Source organism: Scheffersomyces xylosifermentans (genome assembly GCF_036884685.1).
Source record: "Scheffersomyces xylosifermentans strain CBS 12540 chromosome Unknown RJT20scaffold_1, whole genome shotgun sequence".
Taxonomy (NCBI): domain Eukaryota; kingdom Fungi; phylum Ascomycota; class Pichiomycetes; order Serinales; family Debaryomycetaceae; genus Scheffersomyces; species Scheffersomyces xylosifermentans.
The window spans coordinates 3,435,024-3,455,497 of record NW_027042939.1 but is presented as its reverse complement, the minus strand read 5'-3'; the positions used below and the strand labels follow the sequence as shown (position 1 = coordinate 3,455,497).

Genomic DNA, 20,474 nt, shown 5'->3' with positions numbered 1-20,474 from the left:
CTCTATCTCTCAGGCGTTCTTCTCGTCCCTCCTATTTCCCTTTTTGTCTTTATTCTATTTTTAGTTGGTAACATTCTATTCTCAGCTGGCTGCCGCCTCTCGCGTCTCCCTAACCGTTTTTCCATTTTTCACCCTTTGATTCACTGGACTGCCTTCTCATTCTCACTAAAGTTGTCACTAAAGGTTGATTAAGTTACATCCACTAATTAAATGAACCTATTAGACCTCTCTCTACATTTGGATTTTACTCCGCCTGAAATTTGAGCTCTTTAGCGCTCATTATTATAATGGCTTTTTAGCGTATTAGTTGGATTCTGCTCCCTCCCACTAACCCATCCTCTTGAAAACTTTCTTCCCTCATAAAATATGCTATAACCTCAGTGCCTAGGTTTCTCTCCCTCTCATAATTTTAAAATCCAAAAAGTAACATTTACTACCTCCATTAATCCCCGTAGATATCCTTCCACCACCAAAAGATATACTGTCTGTCTTTATCTGTAGGCAATTCTCACTACTCCTCTACTATTTTTCCCACTCTTTTCCCACTCATCCACTCACTTTCTGGCTTTTCTCTCTCCTTCTCTCTCTACTCACTCTCTCAACTTTTCTCACTACCTTTCTCACTGCCTTTCTCACTACCCTCACTACCACGTCCACGTCTCCCATCTCTTTTTCCCCACCACTTTCCACCGAGTCTCCAACCACCTCTCACTATTTTTCTCTCTTTCTTCACGTGCTCGCTGCCGCCCCGAATCAAGGCGCCAAAACACACACACGAAACAGGATTTTGGTCAAAAGAAAAGACAACAAGATTTTAGGCGCTATGGACGTACTCTGTGTGTTAGAGTAAGAACAGAGCAAATAGAAGCCAGCGATTAGCCAGCATGGTCCTAGATTCGTACGGCAGTAAGCCGCAACTTCCTATGTATGTATCACTATATTTTGTACCGAGTTCATTGATATGATATGAGTCTCCTCGAGAGGAACTTTTGGCTGCCAGTTCTCCGTTGAGAAAACGGTTCCGTGTTGGAAGAATATCCAAGTAATGATTGAAAATGGGCATTCTTGCTTCGATATATAACTCCATATGGGAAGAGGGTTCAACAGATGAAGATAATTGGAAGTTACAACTCGTGCTCCTTGTATTCCGGAAGATCCATTAATTATCCTCATCTCTCATTGACTTGGGCATATTTCGACCAAACACAAGTTTCATTGTTATCAAACGTCTAAATGAATCGTATACTAACATCAAGGCAGATTTAATCGTCTCACACCTCGAAAGTTGAACAGCCGAGGGCTTGTGAAAAGAATCGCTTTATTAATAGTACTGTTAGTCGTCATTTACACATTATTCATTCGCAATTTCTTCTTCAGCAGCTCCATAGTCTCTCACAGTGCCGCAGATGATAACTACGAATTCTATCAGGCCACGAAAGACGGCATCACCAAACAGGACACATCAGCCAACCAAAACGACATTGACTTGGCTGCCATCAATGATCAGAACATTCAACAAAGATCTGATGACACATTCGCCGAGAAGGTAGAGTACTATGACTTAAATGACTACCGTGGTTCTGCTGACGGTAAAAACCAAGGAGATGTCGTCTTGTTCCTTATGCCATTAAGAAATGCTGAAAATGTTCTTCCTATGGCATTTTACAACTTAATGAACTTAACATACGACCATTCCTTGATAGATATAGCGTTTTTGGTATCTGACTGCTCTCCAGATGATAGAACTTTAGAGACTGTCTTCGAGTACTCTATTGCACTCCAAAATGGTACTTTAGTTGACAAACTTCAGCAAGAGGAGCAGGAGAAGCGTACTCAGAATGTGCGGGGCTCTTCAGATTTGTACCAATTGTATATGGACAAGAGTTACATGGATGGTGTGAAAAAGGCTTATTCCCACCCAGAGACTCACCATAAAAACTACAGACAGCCATTCAGAAGTGTATCCATTTTCAAGAAGGACTTTGGTCAAATTATCGGCCAGGGATTCAGTGATAGACATGCCGTTAAGGTTCAGGGAATCCGTAGAAAGCTTATGGGAAGAGCAAGAAACTGGTTGACATCGAGCGCCTTGAAACCTTATCATTCTTGGGTCTACTGGAGAGACGTGGACATCGAGACATGTCCAGGTGATGTGATAGAAGAACTCATGCAGCACGACTACGACGTCATGGTGCCTAATGTGTGGAGACCGTTGCCTACATTCTTGGGTAATGAACAGCCGTACGATTTGAACTCTTGGATAGAGTCTGATCCAGCTTTGGAATTGGCCAAGGGCTTGGACGAAGACGATGTCATTGTGGAGGGCTACGCCGAATACCCAACTTGGAGAGCCCACTTGGCATACATAAGAGATCCCAATGGAAATGCGAAAGAGGTCGTAGATTTAGATGGTGTAGGAGGTGTTTCTATCTTGGCTAGGGCCCAGATATTCCGTCAAGGGGTGCATTTTCCTGCGTTTACTTTCTTGAATCATGCAGAAACTGAAGCGTTTGGAAAGATGGCTAAGAAGATGGGTTTCAAGGTTGGAGGCTTGCCGCATTATACCATCTGGCATATCTATGAGCCAAGTGAGGATGATCTCAAGAAGATTGCCAAACTTGAGCGTAAGAAGAGAAGAAAGGGTAGAACCAAGGAGTAGTCATTTCAATTCACATGCGGTCATAAGATTACAACATGTAAGTACTATTAGTCTAGACCTAAACCTTAATATATAACTATTGACATATCGATCACAAATTGGAAGACTAACATTGTGAGCCATAACTTAAGTTTTGCAGCAAGATTTATCTCATTTATTCATTGAACTTCTTACATTTATTCAGCACTCTAGGCAAAAAGATTAACCACTGTTCACCGTACTACCAGCATGCAATATCAAGTTGCTTTACATAGATGCAAAAATTTTATTTGTTCAGTAGGAAGGCAGGTTTTGTAATCTACGTGTATCGTATGATACACTCAGAGATTGTTCACATCCGTTTTATTCATCAGGTAAATAAAATCTTATGTCGACTTCCGCCCTGGCAATCGAACCCGCGACTGTATGTTCGGCAATACTATTACCTAACAGGAGAACCAAACTCACAAACGCTACGACTGCGCCATAGGGCTAAACATCGCATAAAATATGCTCTCAGCAATGAGCCGATGCTCGTATCACGTTATTGATCACGTGAAATTTACATCCTTACCGCAGTATTGTTGTAATACAAAGATTAATGCCCTAAGAAAATGGGACTTTCCTTCTTAACCAGTTGTCGTTCTATAGCAAGGATGAAATTATAATAAATGATTTTTAATTTCCTAGTTAATTATAAGAATTAAGTTATACTATGCAATTTTTGTGTATATTTGTCGAATTTGGACTAAAAACAATAACATCAAAAAATAGTCTAAATTACAGATCTTTCAAAATATGAAGTGTGCAAAAAAATATTTTGAACAATTTTTGATCTGAACGAACGTGTGGTCTTTTACAATATCAGTAATTCGGGAACTGATATTTTTCAAGCCTGGACTTCTTCCGCCGTGCTGTGTACTGATTGGGGATACCATTATCCAAAGAAAGTTGCAATTAGATCCTGTGCATAATTGGAGCTACATGCATGAAACCTAAAGCAAAACAAAAACAGAGGAAGATAATGCGGCCAACGATGAAATTCACTACAAGAACTTCTCATTAATTGGGCCATTAAGAGGTACCCCTTAAAAACAATCAAACTATGCACATTTTAGTGGTCAGGATCGACAGACACAATAATATCTGGGACGATTCAATAGCTACATTAAGATGGTAAATTCTACAATGACAAACAATACTGCCAGAAAGTTCTGTTGTGTATGAAGAAATCGAGAGTTTGTATATTGAGAAATGCTCCGGGCGAATAAGACTCTGGTAGGAAACAACGTGCTTTTACTACTTCTTGGTGAAATGCAGTATAAATTTTTACCACCGTCGTAGTTAAGTCAGAAATGCCTAGCGCTGCCTTTCTTGAAGCTGACCCCTGTCTACAATTTTAGTTCCCAAGACACCATTCTCTATTAGGCCCATCAGACCATAATTCCATATCGTTGTGAGGGCGAATTAAACACTCCAAATCGGGAATCTCAAAAAACACTCATATGGCGAGATGGCCCACTTTCTCTGGTGTAACAGAATTCCAGTTCCACTAACTGTTTGCAAACGCAAAAATTTCGCCTTCCTTGATTCACCTTACCGAGCAGCAATCGGACATTCTTGAACTCAACAACTGTTACTCTCATTTCTCTCATATTCTTCTATCTCTCTCCACCATAATTTGTTTGTTTGTTTGTGTTTTGCGCTGTTGAGTTTAGACGTGTTGCACACAATACCCAAATAGGAAATATTTTCGAGACGCTCTGACGGGCTCATAATAATTTTTTTTTCATTGTTGGAGAAACCGTGAAAGCTGGAGGACGAAACATACGCCTATCTATGCTGTATAGGGCAGGGTTTTTGTAGTTTGTAGCTTAGTGTAGCCACAGCAGGCGTACCGATTGACAGAGCCGGGAAAAATTCTGGAGAGAAAGAAAAAAACCAAACTCTAAAGTTTATATTTGTTTTTGTTAGTTATTCTGGACAATCCCAACGGGGCATTGTAGCTGCTAAAAATAGGAGACACTCGTTCGACTTCAAACCGTCGCTCTAAGTATAGAAAGGAAGACCGAATTCGAACTTGAGATCCAAGTCAAAACTCTTGAGAAAGTGACGAGAGTCCGTCGATCTCAATTTGTACAATTTGTAGCACGACAAGATCTCCAGAGAAAACACATATTCCTTCATTTTTAATTTGTACCTGAGAACAGACTTTTCGCAAGGACTCAGTTGTGTTAATATTTTACATCAACGTGCGTTCGTCAAGGAGTCTTGGTACCTTTCGTCATTCTTGCTTTCTCTTGTTCCTTGTTACTGGCGTTTTGGTATAATTCTTTCTACAGTTTTTCTGGTCTGCGTGTTTTTGAAATAGCCAGAGAAGACGAACTGACACTTGAACTATTTGTCAGACCAGTCGGAAATATCACCAAATAAAGAGATCTGACCTCACCATTACGACTAATAAGTTACTACTAATAGCAACCATATTGGACTCTTCCACTAACTGTTTGTATTAGTAACTAACTGTTTGTATTAGAATAATTTTCAAACATTGCATAGGTTTCAGAATAGCACGCCTGGATCCCACATTGTTCCCTTCTCTCGTTTATTGACTTTGCATTTGGGGCCCTCCTTACTCATTTCCTTACAACTACATAACACCAATGAGACCTGCTTCTGCCTTCATGGGCTTAATTGTCCATTCATATGTCGCTTCAGCTCTCTGGCCCGTACGAGATTTCCGTGTGGAAGCACTACAAAGCTCCATAACAGGATCCAAGAAAGATGTTGTCGGCATCAAGAACAAGGTGAATACACCAGGTAAACAGGCTAACGTTGACCCTGTCAATAACCAAGAAGTCTCATCAAATTCACCGTCAATAGCTCTTAATGATGACATCCAGATGATCTTCACTGACAGTGCCAGTTCGATCTACTATTTATACGCCAACATTTCAGACACTTCAACAGGCTACAATGAACAGTTTCCTTTGCTTTTGGACACTGGTAGTTCTATTTCTTGGTTGTATAACCAATCGTGTCACGAAAACGGCTGTAGCAAAGCAGACATAAAGAAGTTCAACGACTTTTCATCTCCTCTCCATTCAGACTCCACATTCCAATTGACTTATACTGGTGAAGCCATTTCGGGTGATATCATTTCATTAAAAGATAATAACCTTGAAATATCAATTGGAGACAGCAGAACTCACTTCAATAATCTTTCCATTGGAATCACTAGTGATTCTCCTCAAATGTTCGATGGTTATGACATCAGTGGGTTATTGGGTATCTCTTCATCTCTTAGTGGTGACCCCAAGAGAAATATTATTCACCAATACTATGCCAGCTCCCAAATCGACAAAGAGATCTTTGCTTTGTTCTTAACCTCGGCAGATCAAGAAGTACACTATCTTAACTCCAATGGTGAAAATGAGCAATTACCAGAGGGATTCGGTGGTTTGATCTTAATGGGTTCAGAAGCATTGGATAACGAGAATAGCTTCACTAATGGCTCAGAAATTGTCTATGTTAATGTTGAAGATAACTACAACTCGTACTGGTTGATCAACATAATAGAAGTTCAAACCACCAACGGAAGCTCGCAGAACTTGCTCTCTAATTCAGGTTCTTTTCAAGCTATCATTGATACGGGTACGACTGGTATCGTTTTGCCTGTCCAAGAAGCAGACGCTATTCATGAAAGCTTGTTTGGTGACGCCTATGTATCGGATAACAAAGGAAATTATGCCTTTCCATGTGATTCCGATTCAAGTATCTTGTTTTCTGTTGGTGATTCCGAGTTGAAGCTCGAATCCAAATACTTCATGGGAGACGAATACACTTCCCAAAAGGGCTTGGAGGGCATGTGTGCATCTAAAATCCAAGGAATTGATGGTTACAACTACTGGGTCTTAGGCGCCTCGTTTCTTAACAAGTTCTATACCATATTTGATCTCTCCAACAAGCAGATCGGATTTGGAGAGCTCGGCATCAGGACATTGGACTTAAAAGAACAAGAAGTAAGAGGAGATGAGAAAAGCTCGTCAGAAACAGTACACCTGTCATCTTTATCGACATCTACTAGAGCATCAACATCCTCTTCTTCCCTTTCCTCTAGTTCTTCCTCAACTTCCTCTTCCAAGAGCTCAAGCTCCAAAAGTTCCAAAACAACAACAAAGGCATTGTCAACTACGTTGGCTACTCAATCAAAAGCATCATCTACCTCCACTAGCAGTGCACAGAATAATAAAGAAACAAGCAACACTTCAAATAATACCCTGAATAGCGGATCTAACATATCAAAAGCAGGCTCTTTTTCAACATTCATGGCACTCTTGCTTCCACTTTCAATCTGTGTATTCTTTTAAAATTTATAGAATTTAATAAAACCACTTCCTTAGTAACAGAAACTGAATAGTTATCGTAGTTACATTACTACAATTTCTTTCTTTTCCATCGGAACTCTTATTCAATCTTCCATTTAAACTTTGCTATGCTATTCTAAGTGATCACCACCAACCAACTCAATATTGAGTACATGAGTGCAACAGGGTAAATAGCCAATGTAACTCTTCCCGGTAACACACCTGAACACTCCAAACTCATTGTCCCCGCATAAATACTCCACGCATTCAAAATTAACATCATTGCCAATCTGATAAGCTTCCACTTCAATATCAAGCAACTGATTAATGCACCCACAACAATAGGGAACATCGAATATCCCGCAGCACTAATGGCTGACATAAATGAAATGCTACCGCCAAGTAATTGTATGTTTAACCCAATGACGATGAAAAAGATCCACACGAAGGAGAAAGAACCTGAAAAGACCAGATTAGTTTGCAGATTGGGTGCAGCAAATCCCAATGTCACTGAGAAAACCAATGAAAATATCAATGGACCCCACAAATCCCACTCCAAGTTGTCTTGTTTCACCAATTCGTTGGATCCAATTCCGGTATTTCTTTCATCATCATTGTCGTTTTCTTCGACGGAGTATCTACGATTATTGAGAATCAGAGCAGGCAATTGGATTCCGTTGCTTGAGGCAAAATCCACCAATCTCAGCTGCTGCTGATTAGCTAGCGCAGCTAATTGCATTGGCCAGATCACTATTGCCAATCTGCGCCCGATCTGGAACAAGTCTCTCTTGAGTGTTGCTAATATAGGTTCATCTAGGGTATCTCCGCCAGTATACTGTCTTTCTCTCACCTTATTGTTAGCAGGCAAGTTGTTAGATGATGTAAAAGGTGCAAAAGTCGATGATAAGTCGACTTTGGGAACAAACGCGAATTGTGAGAAGAGATTAGTTCCAGCATTGGTCTGACTGCTAGAACTGCCTCCTTGCTGTGTACTTATTGGTGGAGCTGGAGCTGCCTGAGGTGTTACCAGGGGACTTTCGTCTTCATCTGCAATAATGAAATCATCCACGTCAGCAGCCGAGTATGATGGCTTTGTCCAATCGTTGGATGACATTGTGTTATATATACAATTGGTATGTTCTACAGAAGAAGAACTCGTCTTTAACCAGTCTTTTGGATGCTGTTCTTTTGAGCGGGTAATTTTTGATTAGAATCGGGATCACGTGACTTGATATGAAGTTAAGGTTCCAGACAGTTAGTTGAAGGAGAAGGAGGTGGAAGAAGGGGATATAGAGAAGGTATTGGGGGTTAAAATATTGGGTTTCTGAGATGGTAGATGGATTATTGAGGCTATTTTAATAGTATACACCAACTTTGGAATATACCTTCATAATAAAAATGGCGTGTTGTTTGTAGGTTTAAATGGTATATTTGGGTAAAGAGATTGATAGCATTTTTCGCAGTCTACTGTGTGTTCCGGCTGGGGTTACAAGACTGATGGTCTAAGAAGACTGACGGTCTAAATATAAAGATATAAAGATATAAAGATATTTTATTCATTATTCGTAGAATAGAAGTGCTTTTGCATATGTAGTATATATTTTCAAAAACTTGAATAAGTTTACTAAGTTTAGTAAGTTTTGGATAGTGAGATTTGGGTGAAATCTCGAAATAAATGTTCGTATTGACTCTTAATATGGTCTTTCTCATGTTCATCGTTGGTTATGGTGTGTTATGGTATTTACATAAAAAGCGTAACCAGATCTTCATCTAATAGTCTCTCTAATGAGAAACGCTCTTAATTGCTTCGTTTCTATCGTCAGCAGGTGTTAATTTCCTGATAACTCTAGCAGGAACTCCAGCGACCACGGTGTTGGCGGGGACACTCTTGTTCACTACACAACCAGCACCAATGACCACTCCGTCGCCTATAGTGACGTCCGGTAAGATAGTGGCATTGGCTCCAATCCATACGTTATTTCCTACGGTGATAGGCTTAGCATATTCGACGTGGTCGAGACGTTGTTGCGGATCGGTTGGATGGGTAGCAGTTGTAAAACAAACGTTGGGACCAACCATGACATGGTCTCCAATCGTGATCAAAGTACAATCCAAAAAGGTAATGTTGAAGTTACCATAGAATCCCTTTCCAACTGATACATTAAAGCCATAATCAACGAAGAAAGGTGGTTCGATAAAGAAGTCATCTTCGATCTTTCCAAAGATTTTTCTAAGGTACTCCACTCTTGCTTCATTATGGAGCTTAATGTCGAAGTTGTAATCTTTCATACGAATATTACCGTAGTCGAGAGCCAACTCATGTGCAAGATTTCTACGGCTGTGCAACTTTGGGTCAAAGCAGTTATATGGTACACTCAGGATCATCTTTTCGTATTCTTCTCCCTTAGGAAGATTGTTAAGGTTTGCATAAGCAAAGTCCACCAATTCTTTGTTAATCTCTAGGTCTGTCATCGTTAAACTATATATTTTTCTAATTACACTATCTATTTATTCGTCTATGCAAATAAGTCCATCTACTTTATACTACTTATGACCTCATATCAATATTTCAAGAGAAATCGGCACCATTATATAGTTATAGTTCTTCTGTCACTTTAAAGCCAAGATATTTACGAGCAAAGTATACTGAGAGGATTGCTTCCCAAATAGGAAATGGTTCCTGGTGCAAAAAGTTATACCGAAAATTATCACAGACTGTAACATGAATATGCTACTGTTTTTAGAGGAAGCAACACGGGCTAAGACGTTAACTATTTGGGAAATGAGGGGGTAAGGGGAAAAATAGGGCCTTAACTTTTTTACAGAATAGGGGTGTTTCGACATGAAATTTATTCTATAGTTGTAGTTATAACATCTAGCTATATATCCTACTCTACTGTCCTCAACCGAGGAATTTAGTCGTCAAAGTTGTTCCATGGTGGGTTAGCCCATCTCTTAACACCATCAGTCTTGCTCAAGTTGTTTAAGGCCTCGAAATCTTCCTCAGGCAACTTGAAGGTCTTCAAGTTGGAAATGATTCTGGCATCAGTAACAGACTTTGGTAAGACAACGGTGTTTCTTTGAACAGCCCAAGAGATCAACACATGACCCGGTTCAACATTGTTCTTCTTGGCAATGGCTGCAACAGTCTCATTCTTGAACAATGGAGCGTCTGTAGAACCCAATGGAGAGTAAGACTCAATGACGATATTCTTCTCCTTCAAGTAGTCGTACAACTCTGGCTGTGGCAACAATGGGTGAGCCTCGATTTGGTTAACAGCTGGAACCACATCGACTTCTGGGTCACTTAAAAGTCTCTCAAGCTTCTTCTTGGTGAAGTTGGAGACGCCAATGGCCTTAATCTTCTTGGTTTCTTTGTATAACTTTTGCAATTGCTTGTAAGTGTCAACATAGTCCCAATCTTCGAAATCTTTACCAGTGGCATTGTTTGTGGAAACAGGCCAGTGGATCAAGTACAAATCGACATAGTCCAAGTCCAATTTCTTCAAGGAAGCGTCCAAAGCCTCAGCAGAGATCTTATGGTCACCGTTCCATAACTTGGTGGTGACAAAGATCTCCTCTCTCTTGACGCCGGAGTCCTTGATACCTTGGCCGACTTCGGTTTCGTTACCGTAGATGGCTGCGGTGTCAATGTGTCTGTAACCGTTTTGCAAGGCTACCTTGGTAGCGTTACGGGCTGGTTCGCCCTCACCGGTGGATTGCCAAGTTCCCAAGCCAATGACTGGGATCTTGGTTCCGTTGTTTAAGGTGATAGTGTCCTTGTTGTCTTGTAAAACCATAGCGACTAAGAAATTTACGGGTAATTAACTTGCAATTGAGTAACGAATATAAAACAGAAAGTTCAATTCACTAAATTGGAATTCCTGGGTGTACAACAAATTCAATTCACAGAAAGAAAACAGTCAACGAAGCCACTATTTATACCATTCTCGAAACAAGTGAAAAATGTGAAAAATGGAGAATCTCCCATGCTGTGGCTGTCCACGTCAAAAGACAAGACAGTGTGTGCCGGTGCTCACAACCAACGACGATAAAGAACCTTGAAGAAGGATGCTGTAGCTTAGTAATTCGAAATAAGCGAGCAATCGAATTGAGCTGCCCGGTTATGGGTTCATTGTGTAGAATGGGGGAGACAGGATATGGGCAGGATGTGGATATGGGCAGAATGTGGATCGAGAGAATATAGAAAGGTAAATGGAGAGAATATGGAGAGAATATGGGACATATGTACCCACATTTGCATAGAAATAGAGAAAGCAATGTAGCTTAGTAGTGTATTAGTGTATTAGTTACTGTGACAAGCCTTGTTTGCTACCGCCTATTGAATTGAGTGAGAATAGGATATTTCTTTCTTGTGTTGCTTCCTGAAGTGCTTCTGGGACATGGTACATAACAAGTACACAGTTAGACTACAAACCTTACTAGTTATGAGTTATTAGCCCTTGCATGGACATAGGAGCAGTACTGAGCAGTACTGTATTTCTATGGCTTCAAGAGTGTGAGCTCCTTTGTATTGTGTGGAGAGAACTGGTGCTCCACACAAAAAAAGGAGTTACTGCATTGGGAAGTCGCGGGTTTTTGTCCGAGCGATATTTCCGAACAGTGTTTTTCACAGCCGTTTGGACGTTGGAATACGTGAAGGGAGAGAAGGAGGAATTGTGAAAAAGATTCGATTTGATTCGATGTGAATTGGGACAAAAAGATGAGAAAGTCTATGTTCTAATATTCAAGCTACTATTGAGCCTAATAGATTGAGCTGCTTATTAGACGTCAACGATACGAAGCCATCAATACGAAGACATCAATACGAAGGCATCGTTGGGGGGATCGCTTAAGGATCACTGGGGATCGTGGAGAGGATGATATTATACAGAAGTTACCATTTTAGAAAAATAAATTAAATATTTTGTATTCGTAAGTATTATAGATTACATTAGATTAGTTAAACGTCGTTCAACTAATTTCAACAGGGGCAGAAATGGTATCCTTCCCTGTCAAAAGAGCGCTCTTCCGAGTACGCGTTGCTATTATTTCTTTTCATCCGTTTTATTTCACGACTTCCTCAAACCAAAAAGGCCATGCTTCTTCTTCGTATTAATGGTGGCCTGTGAACTACTGCTCACCAGCTCAAAACTTCCTGCCGATGACTGAGTTCTGCTCAATTTCGAAGAATCCACTGACGAGTCATCTGCTTCCTTTTTCTTGTTTCCACCAATATGGAAAAATCCATGGTGTTTTTTGCTCTGGGACGTAGTCTTCGACATTATCGAAGAGGCAGGAGAATTGTGCTCGCCAATTTCATTAAGGCTTGTAGAACTCTTCGATAACATTGAGTGTTTTTTCTTCTTGAGTAAGACCTCCTTCTCTTTTTCTTTTTCTTTAGCACGCAATTTCTCATCTTTCTTAATCAATTTATTAATTCGCTTGTCAATTTCTTTATTACTGCTAATACCAGCAGCTTTGATATCCGTTTTTGAATGCTTGAACGGAGTGAACCCGCCTACTGCTCTGAAGCTTGTGTTCGATTTACTCTTCTCTAAAGCTGGGTTAGTTTTCTGAGACCCAATTGAAATTAATGAGGATGAGGAAATACTAGGTTTCAAATCAGTCAGTACAGTTTGAGGACGGCTCAATGGCGCCAAAGGAAGTTCAGCACCAGGCGAACCTAATTTACTTCCCAGAGAGTTCGTACGCAAGAAAGGAGGAGCCTGCTCAGAGATAGGTCTAGAAGCAAATCCTAGCGAGCTCCTTTCCCTCTCTTTCTGATCCTTTTCATTCGTTTGCTGTTCTTCTTCATGTCGCTTTGTTAACTTCTCTATAGCATTGGCAATATCAACCCTGCTTTGGTTGAGAGTTCTATTCATCATTCTAACGTTAGCTGCTCTAAGCATGAGTTTCAAGTCAGTAACTATGGACGCTGACTCATAGATCAAGTCGATGATGTAGTCAGAAGGTATCTCAGAGTCTGGCGAAACAAGTTGCTCAATAGTCAAGCTCGAGTCTTTTTCCTTGTCATTTTCCTCTTTGTGCTCTGCTTCTAATGCATTCTGGAAGAAATCATTATAAACTGTATTTGATCTATCAAAAACCGACTTGGAACGAGGACCCACAGTAGTGGAGCTTCTCAGTTGCGAATTCAAGAAGCCAAGCTCGATGTCATTGTCAGAGGAATCGTCTGAGGTCATTCTCCTATCAGAAGAATCATCGGTTGAGTCGACATTTTCCAGAACCGCTTCTTTGGTTTCCAGAGAATTGGGAGTTGGAGCCAATTTTTTCTCATCGTTATTATCCAGCTCTAGCTGCCTTTTCTTATTGTCATGATGATGCAGTCCATCAGTATTTTCCAGGATTTCTTCAGTCGTGGATTGTCTTCTAGAATTGCCCGAATGTCCTGAATGGTGGGATCTTTTTCTCTTGGCCAAGGAAACGATGGAGCTGTTCTTATGAATATTAGATGTTTTCTTCAATAAGGCGAGGTCAAGGTAACCATCATCAACAGTATCCATGAATCCCTCATATTCATCCAAGGGAAACTTAAAATTTAAATTCGTACCGCCAACAGATTCGACGGCTGCAAAGAATTTCTTCTTCAATTTGTTTCCTTCTCTGATAACATATGCCTCCTTACGACCAATGACACCGAATAATACTTCACTTATCAAGTCATACAACAAAGGAACTCTAAAAAACTTGGCGATAGCCAAATTGTCTAAAGCTGTTGGAGCCAATAACCATTTGTTGCCCACCTGCCCAGTATATAAGTATTCACAGAAAGCTTTCAACGTAACAGTGGAAAAGGGAACATATAATTTTCTCGGAATTAAAGACGCTTCCATTTTGAATTTCTTCCCATCAAGGCCTTCAAAGTCTAGTAGAGAATTTCCGAACATACCGTTCTGATTCTCGCCAGCTGCCGAAGGAGATGTGCGTAATTCAGGATTACTATTGGTTTCAGAATTGCCGAACTCTCTACCGTCTCTTTCAGAAGAGAAACACGATGGAGCATCAGAGTTAGTTGTAGAAAGTGACGAGAACTTCATATCTCTGTTAAGTTCAACTGAACTGCTTGAACGAATAGGCGGCTCAGATTTTTTGGATTCAGCATTACTAGAATCGCTGAAATTACTCAATGAATGATCAATAGATTTAGATCTATTCATATTGGAGTTAGAGCTCATACGCCCAGGCCGAAGGTTAGGAACGGGTGAGCTATACAAGTCTGTTCCACCTATAGCATTTGCAGATCCCGACAGACCTTGAGCAGAAATAGAAGCTCTTGGAGAGGCAAAAGGAGAGTCTCGTGGAGATTTTGACAATGGAATATTCCTTAATGCCGTCAATGTATGAATTAGCGAAGCTCTGGGTGAACTGAGGTCTTGCGAGCCCTTTCGGGATGTGCTATTCTTAAAAGAAGTAGGTGTTGAAGGGACACCTGGAATCTGATCTGACGGCAAAGGCAACTGCGGCGGAATGTCCTGAAGTTGCAGCATAAGAAGGGAATTGTTCGAAGAAAACGATGATACGGAATCCTTGCGAGGAGGAGGAACTGGGGTGTGCAGGGGGGTTATTTGATGAGGATCCACTGCTGAAGAAAGTGAGACTAATCCAGGACGGTTGGAGGCGCTGTCCACGGAGGTGCCAGTTCCAGTGTTCACATCTGTTTCTGGAGTTGTAGCGCCAGATGTTGCACCAGAGGTTCCAGTAGAGGCAGGAGTAGGTGGTGTGAGAGTAGGAACACCTCTTTCAGCACTGGATTCCCTTAAATTAGATTTCAGACGGTTCAAATTCAAAGATGACGAAGAGGTATTCTCCTGAAAGGGAAGCCTAAACTGTGGTGCCTCTTTGGATGGGGCTTTTGAAGATGGAACTGGAAGCGAAATGAAATACTTATTACTTGAGGCATTACTAGCAGGACTTGCGTTTTCCTTTGGTACTGGAGTTTCTATCACTTGCTTTAAATTTCCAGGCGACTGAGCCGATTTAGTACTTCCCGAAGAGGAATTATTCCTTTCATCCCCTGCATCTGCTGATGAAATTGAATTGAAAGTTACAACCGACAGCTTAAGTTTATTGTGGGAATACCCACTGGCGTTCGTGGAGGAACTAGCCGAGCTACCGCTGGCTACACTTTTGGAGGAACCGTGCTCCTGCTTATCTGCGTTGAAGGCACTCATAGCTTGATCAGTCTCGAACTTGTCAACTGCGGACACATACCCTCTGGCCAATAATTGAAGAAAATATCTTCCCCAGCGCTCCATCAAAACTATCAACGACACGGGGATTCTATCTCCGTTTGAGGATACGAGTTCGAAATCAGAAATCAAATCACCATACCTATCAAAAGCATTTCTTCCAAGTGTTATTGCAGCCGGTGGAAATACTGAACGGATATTTGTAAAATTAGTCTTCGGAGCTGCATAATGGACGTACTCCGAGAAACTAATTGGCGAAGTCTTGTCTGAAGCGTGAGACATGCTCGAAAACCGACGTGGCTTAGACAATGGGCCCTCTTCATCGCTATCTTGAGATGAACCAGTTATACTGTCATCCATTTCATCACTGCGCAATAAGCTGCTGGACTCACTTGACGAGTTGTGCTCAGTAATTGTATCATTAGTAGATCTGTGGTGGAGATGATGCCCATGATAAATCCTATGTCCATCAGCAGCGTGATGGTGTCCACCGGACATTTCTGAACTAGCGAGGATATTAGTAATGGGCAAACTCACTGTGATCATCACCGTGAAGAAGCGAATACTACTTGTCGTTCTAGAAGTAAGGTAGTTACCGATAAGCACAACCTTGTGATGTGACTGCCATGCAAAACCACCCCAGAAACGATGCGATCCATAGTCATGGTTGCAAAATATGTTTAAACGAGACCACTTACCAGTAGGCTTATTGTATATGAAGATGGAAATGTCAAAGTCGCCTGGGAGAAATCCCGTTATAACAATGTTCTGTCCAAAGAGACCTCCAGTAGGGTAGCGGAGATTGAACGGAATCGTATGATTGCTCACTGACTTCTCGTTAATTAATGGCATATTGTGTCCAGACGCCTGAGCTTTTCTGTTTGGTTTGAGAATCTTCTTTCTGTGTACTGGAAGCGGTTTTCCTGATCTGATGTTCTTACCTACTTTGAACAGGACTAATGGATTGTTCGCTTGATCTTGAGACTTGTCAACAGTAGGGGTATACACAATAATAGATTGTTCCAGTGTAGTGGATTGTCTATATTCATGGTGGACTTTCCCCTTTTCTGCTACTTGCTGATGGTGTTGATGATCCACTTCTTCTGTGAAGGTCATTATCATAGAGGAAGCGTAGTCAACATTAATATCATTATCGCTGTTGGAGACAACGTTATCCAATCCCAACTGGTGGTCCCTTTCCACATCGCCAGTAGAAACATGCAATTTGAGAGACGAAGGTGACGAGCCACCAACGTACTTTTTGTCTACAAGGTCAAAGACAACATTATCATAGAGAGGTACACCATTAGCATCCTTTCCGCCCGCGATAAAAAGTCCAAAATGATCCTTTTTACCCACAAATACAAGGCTATTAATCGTTGTCATCTTATGATTAAAACGAGGTGCTGGAGTTGAGGTGTTTCCTTCAATATAAAAGTCCGAACCATCACTAAGGAGTGTCCAGCGGTTTAGTTCGAGATTGAACTCCCAAAGATCGTTACAGGGCACAAGGAAGGATGAAAGATCTTCCGTGGTTGGATTAAAATTGGGGACAGATCCTGCGTTTGAAGTCGAATTACCACTATTAGTTGAGTTGGTTGAGTTAGCTGCAGATATGCTGGTTGCACCGACAGCTAGGTTCAGTCCTTCTGGGATCACAAGACCTCCGAATAAATACATACAATTGTTTACAGTACACACCTGGTGGAAAAGACGTGGTCTAGGGCGAGGAGAAGCCTCTCTAATGCCATCGAATTGAACTCTGGTCCATACTCTATCTATGAGGCTCAAGTAGAAAAGCTCTCCAGATAGGTATTTCTCTAAAGATTTATGTCTTGATACCGATGTTGTGATTTTTTGGTGGAAGGTTTTATAGATTTCTTCTATGGTGATATCGTGGAGTTCTAGCCCGATAGTAAGACCACCCATTGTTAGCACGAGTGACTTGTATAAAGTCGATGAAGAGCCCGTTCTGACGTTCAAATTTAGACGATCATCTTTTTCTGTCGGCGGTAGTTGGAGCATATGGCACGCAGAAGATGTTGGAATTAGAGTGGCCATTGTGTTAAATGATGGTGACAATTTGTGAATAATTTATGATTAAATAATGGCCGAATATGACAGTCCACGGAAATGTAATTGTAGTGTCTTTGAAAAGCTATTGGAATTGATAGCTAGAAAGAAGTGCTAATATAATTGTTTGACTAATCCACGGCGGTAGCTATTTGGCTACAAGTAGTAGAATTCTTTTCGAAGAGATTATACTCAATGAATGATAAAAGCGACGGGCGTTCCAGACGTTCTCGTTTATCAAATTGGATAACTCACTAGAACTAGGTAATGATTTGGTCTGATTCTGCAGGCGAATTGCTACTCTTTCTTTGGCAATATCACGTCAATGATGACTTTCTTCGTGATGACGTTTCTAAGTTATAAATAGTTTCAATTCTACGGTTTATACGGTTTCTTCGTAGACAAACGTTTTTGTATCGTCAGATACGTTCCACTGGGACACTTCTGATTGTAGACCCTGATTTTCAGCTATTTCGAAGACTTCTTGTGGACCAAATAGATACATCAATAAGGGTCACTCAACGGGACACACAGAGCGAAATGAGCCGTAGCGGGTAAATCGTACACCGATTTTTGCCAAAGCCAGGTGAATTGGCGTTTTGTTCGAAGAGACTCTTCCTAGGTGTAGTGGGGTACTACTGGTGATGAGTGCCAACAAAGCTGCTTTGTTGTATTAGAAAATATGGAAGAAAGAGAATAAACCCAATGACAGATATTACCAACATTCAGTTCATTTAAAATCCATTTACAGCCCATTAGCCGCTGAGAGAGGTCCGATTTCCTTGTTGAAGCAGCTCAAATTTTCTGTGTCGAATGTCGCACGGTGGTAGAGAATAGGGACGGAGAGAATGGAGAATAGAGAGAATAGAGACAGGATTGAGAGGATAGAGACAGGATAGAGACAGGATAGTGAGGGAAGTGAGGAGGGATGAAAGATGACAGGGAGAAAACAATACGGTACGAGACAGGATAGTGAGGACAGGGAAAAAAAAAGACAATAGCCATTCACGGAGCACGCCCGAGGAAGTGGCTGGTGGGCTTAGGGTGTGGTGTGGGGTGGTGTGGGCACTTAGCTAGAAGACGTACGATGAAAAGAAGAGCGTGGGTTGAGGACCAGGTTGCAGTTACGGCAAGGGCTCGGATACGATAGCGGTTATTGTTTGGAAACTCGGAATTGTGGTGTTTGGGGTCGTGGCTGCACAGCTGTAGGGGGCCCACTGATCGTCGGTATAAATTTGCAGAAGACATCAGGGTTCCTGCGAAATAGGGACTCTTTTCGGGCGATAAGCATTTCCAGTTGGAGAATTGAGAGATTTTTTGGACTGCCAGTCTCACGGGAGCAACTCGATTAAGGTTAGAGTTTAGGAACTTTCCGGCAATTCACCGACAAACACACAAGGAGGCAGTCCAAGTTATAGTTTGTACAGTGTACATGCTGCCCATGCGCATCTCCAACTACGTAATTGGCTGTTGTTGGTATTATTTGACCAAGTTCCTCTAGCCGCGTTTGCATCCTATAACAGAACTCGAATATACCTCTTGTGTGGAGTGCCCTGGTCTGCCAATACGAGCGATCGCGACATTTTTAATCTTTCTTCGATTAATCCGGAATCTACTCATGCGTCAGAATATATAATATTAGACCCGTGACGCAATAGTATGTTCACTATGGATGTAAAATATATGTGCCATTGTGATGAAAGGGATTCACATCCATTCTGTCTTCTTTCTGAAATAAACCTATTTTTGATATTGACGATGCTACTTGACATAGGTAAGTCATATCTCGAGTAATAGTAAATAAGAACTCTAAGCTGTGGCACCCATCATCAACAAGCGTATGTAGTCAGCGTCAGTCACAGAATTCTAGAAATGAGAATTTTACAGGTCAATGAAAAATGAAGACACTAAACAAGTACAGTTGGGCTGCTCCAAAAAAAGATGAAAGATGCTTCTAAAGTCTGATCTAAGGAAGCAGGCTGAGAGACTGTCCATTTGGTCACACGAATGCTTTTATAGAACAATCACCTAAAGTAGGAGACATTCATTGTATCATACAATGGTGAGTCGTCGTGAGTTGAGCATTGCAAAATTTGCGGTAATATAGGAGGCCCTGCGATCCCGTCTCTGGTATACCTTAGCCTGTACCCCAGACGAAGCCATCCAATGAATAAACTTAGGTACCTATCACCGTCAAACTTGTCGAATTGGAGAGTAAATAGACCACCACATCTTACTGGAAAATGTTCCTCGGGCGTGAGGCATGCCATGCATTCATCAATCGGAGAGCGTATGCCCACCAAAAAAAAAATAGGGTTCTGATTCCTAGCCAACTTGTCGTCACTCAGAAACACGAGTGGTTGCACTGCATTTTCGATGGCCAACAACGTCATCGCACAGCACTCCGCTCCATGTCTCTCGAATGTCCTTCGATTGTGAAGTCTCTATCTTTAGTTCGCTAGCATACAGTAGCTACAGCAACAATGGGCCATGGCTTACCCAGCGATGACATAAGCAGCCTCCCCTTTCGTTTGCAATTAGCACTAATTAGGAAATTCTCAACCTCGTTGCTTCCTCGAGAACAACCCGGAATTCAGCGAAGCGAGGATAGAAAATATAAGGACCTCCTGGCAGAGCAGCAATGGATTGTGGTAGCAAAAAGCGAAAGAGGAAGTGTTGGAGAAGAAGAAGGGTAAAGATGTGGCAATTGGATGTGATTGTGATACTCCGAGGACCAAACTTGGCGGAGTATGGTAGAGGTTGAGATTTTGTTGGAGACTGTTAGGTGTTTTCTCCCACCAGAGCCGTGTCTGGTCATTTCATGCACCGGAAATAGCCTCGTGTTCGGTCGGGGCTGAAATGCGAGGGCAACGCAAAGTAACTGAATCATTTCAAGTACACAGTGTTGCAATGCTTGGAAAGAGAAAGCCATGGTCAGAGAATGTGAAAGGAATAAGGGTGATTTTTCAGAAGTTGCAGCGTAGATGTGTCGATGTGTGTTGCTGTTGGGGTGATTTTCAGGGTAATTCATGGATGAGAGGGAACAGCGTAGGCGTGACTATGAGTGCGATGGTAGCAATGATTTTGCTAGTAGTGGAAGACTTGCAAAATCCAAATCATAACCCACGCAAACCTCAATTGAGACCAACGTAAAGAATTTTTACCGATGGAAAGCATTCTAAG

General features: G+C 41.4%; 6 protein-coding genes across 6 annotated transcripts; 2 read left to right on the top strand and 4 right to left on the bottom strand. All coding sequences in view use genetic code 12, as the record gives it.

Annotated features, from left to right (window-relative positions):
• Positions 1-787: 787 nt before the first annotated feature.
• VAN1 (Van1p) lies at positions 788-2,827 on the top strand. The gene is made up of 2 exons (XM_064916403.1): positions 788-925; positions 1,261-2,827. The coding sequence occupies exons 1-2, from the start codon at positions 885-887 to the stop codon at positions 2,657-2,659; spliced, it is 1,440 nt and encodes a 479-aa protein (XP_064777799.1). The 5' UTR covers positions 788-884; the 3' UTR covers positions 2,660-2,827.
• Positions 2,828-5,301: 2,474 nt separating this feature from the next.
• Positions 5,302-7,008, top strand: RJT20DRAFT_5305 (pepsin-like aspartic protease; the record flags this gene model as incomplete). Its single annotated transcript, XM_064920526.1, has 1 exon — positions 5,302-7,008. One exon carries the CDS (start codon positions 5,302-5,304, stop codon positions 7,006-7,008), a length of 1,707 nt encoding a protein of 568 aa, XP_064777798.1.
• Positions 7,009-7,075: 67 nt separating this feature from the next.
• RJT20DRAFT_22471 (uncharacterized protein) lies at positions 7,076-8,151 on the bottom strand. The gene has a single exon (XM_064919307.1). The coding sequence runs from the start codon at positions 8,117-8,119 to the stop codon at positions 7,142-7,144; it is 978 nt and encodes a 325-aa protein (XP_064777797.1). The 5' UTR covers positions 8,120-8,151; the 3' UTR covers positions 7,076-7,141.
• Positions 8,152-8,554: 403 nt separating this feature from the next.
• On the bottom strand, positions 8,555-9,635 carry RJT20DRAFT_22447 (sugar O-acetyltransferase). The gene has a single exon (XM_064919305.1). It carries the CDS (start codon positions 9,475-9,477, stop codon positions 8,788-8,790), a length of 690 nt encoding a protein of 229 aa, XP_064777796.1. The 5' UTR covers positions 9,478-9,635; the 3' UTR covers positions 8,555-8,787.
• Position 9,636: 1 nt separating this feature from the next.
• On the bottom strand, positions 9,637-11,138 carry RJT20DRAFT_22454 (aldo/keto reductase). The gene has a single exon (XM_064919306.1). It carries the CDS (start codon positions 10,803-10,805, stop codon positions 9,921-9,923), a length of 885 nt encoding a protein of 294 aa, XP_064777795.1. The 5' UTR covers positions 10,806-11,138; the 3' UTR covers positions 9,637-9,920.
• A 939-nt stretch (positions 11,139-12,077) lies between these two features.
• MDS3 (Mds3p) lies at positions 12,078-17,279 on the bottom strand (the record flags this gene model as incomplete). The annotated part of the gene is made up of 4 exons (XM_064921286.1): positions 12,078-12,750; positions 12,838-14,608; positions 15,113-16,744; positions 16,847-17,279. The coding sequence occupies 4 exons, from the start codon at positions 17,277-17,279 to the stop codon at positions 12,078-12,080; spliced, it is 4,509 nt and encodes a 1,502-aa protein (XP_064777794.1).
• Positions 17,280-20,474: the final 3,195 nt, after the last annotated feature.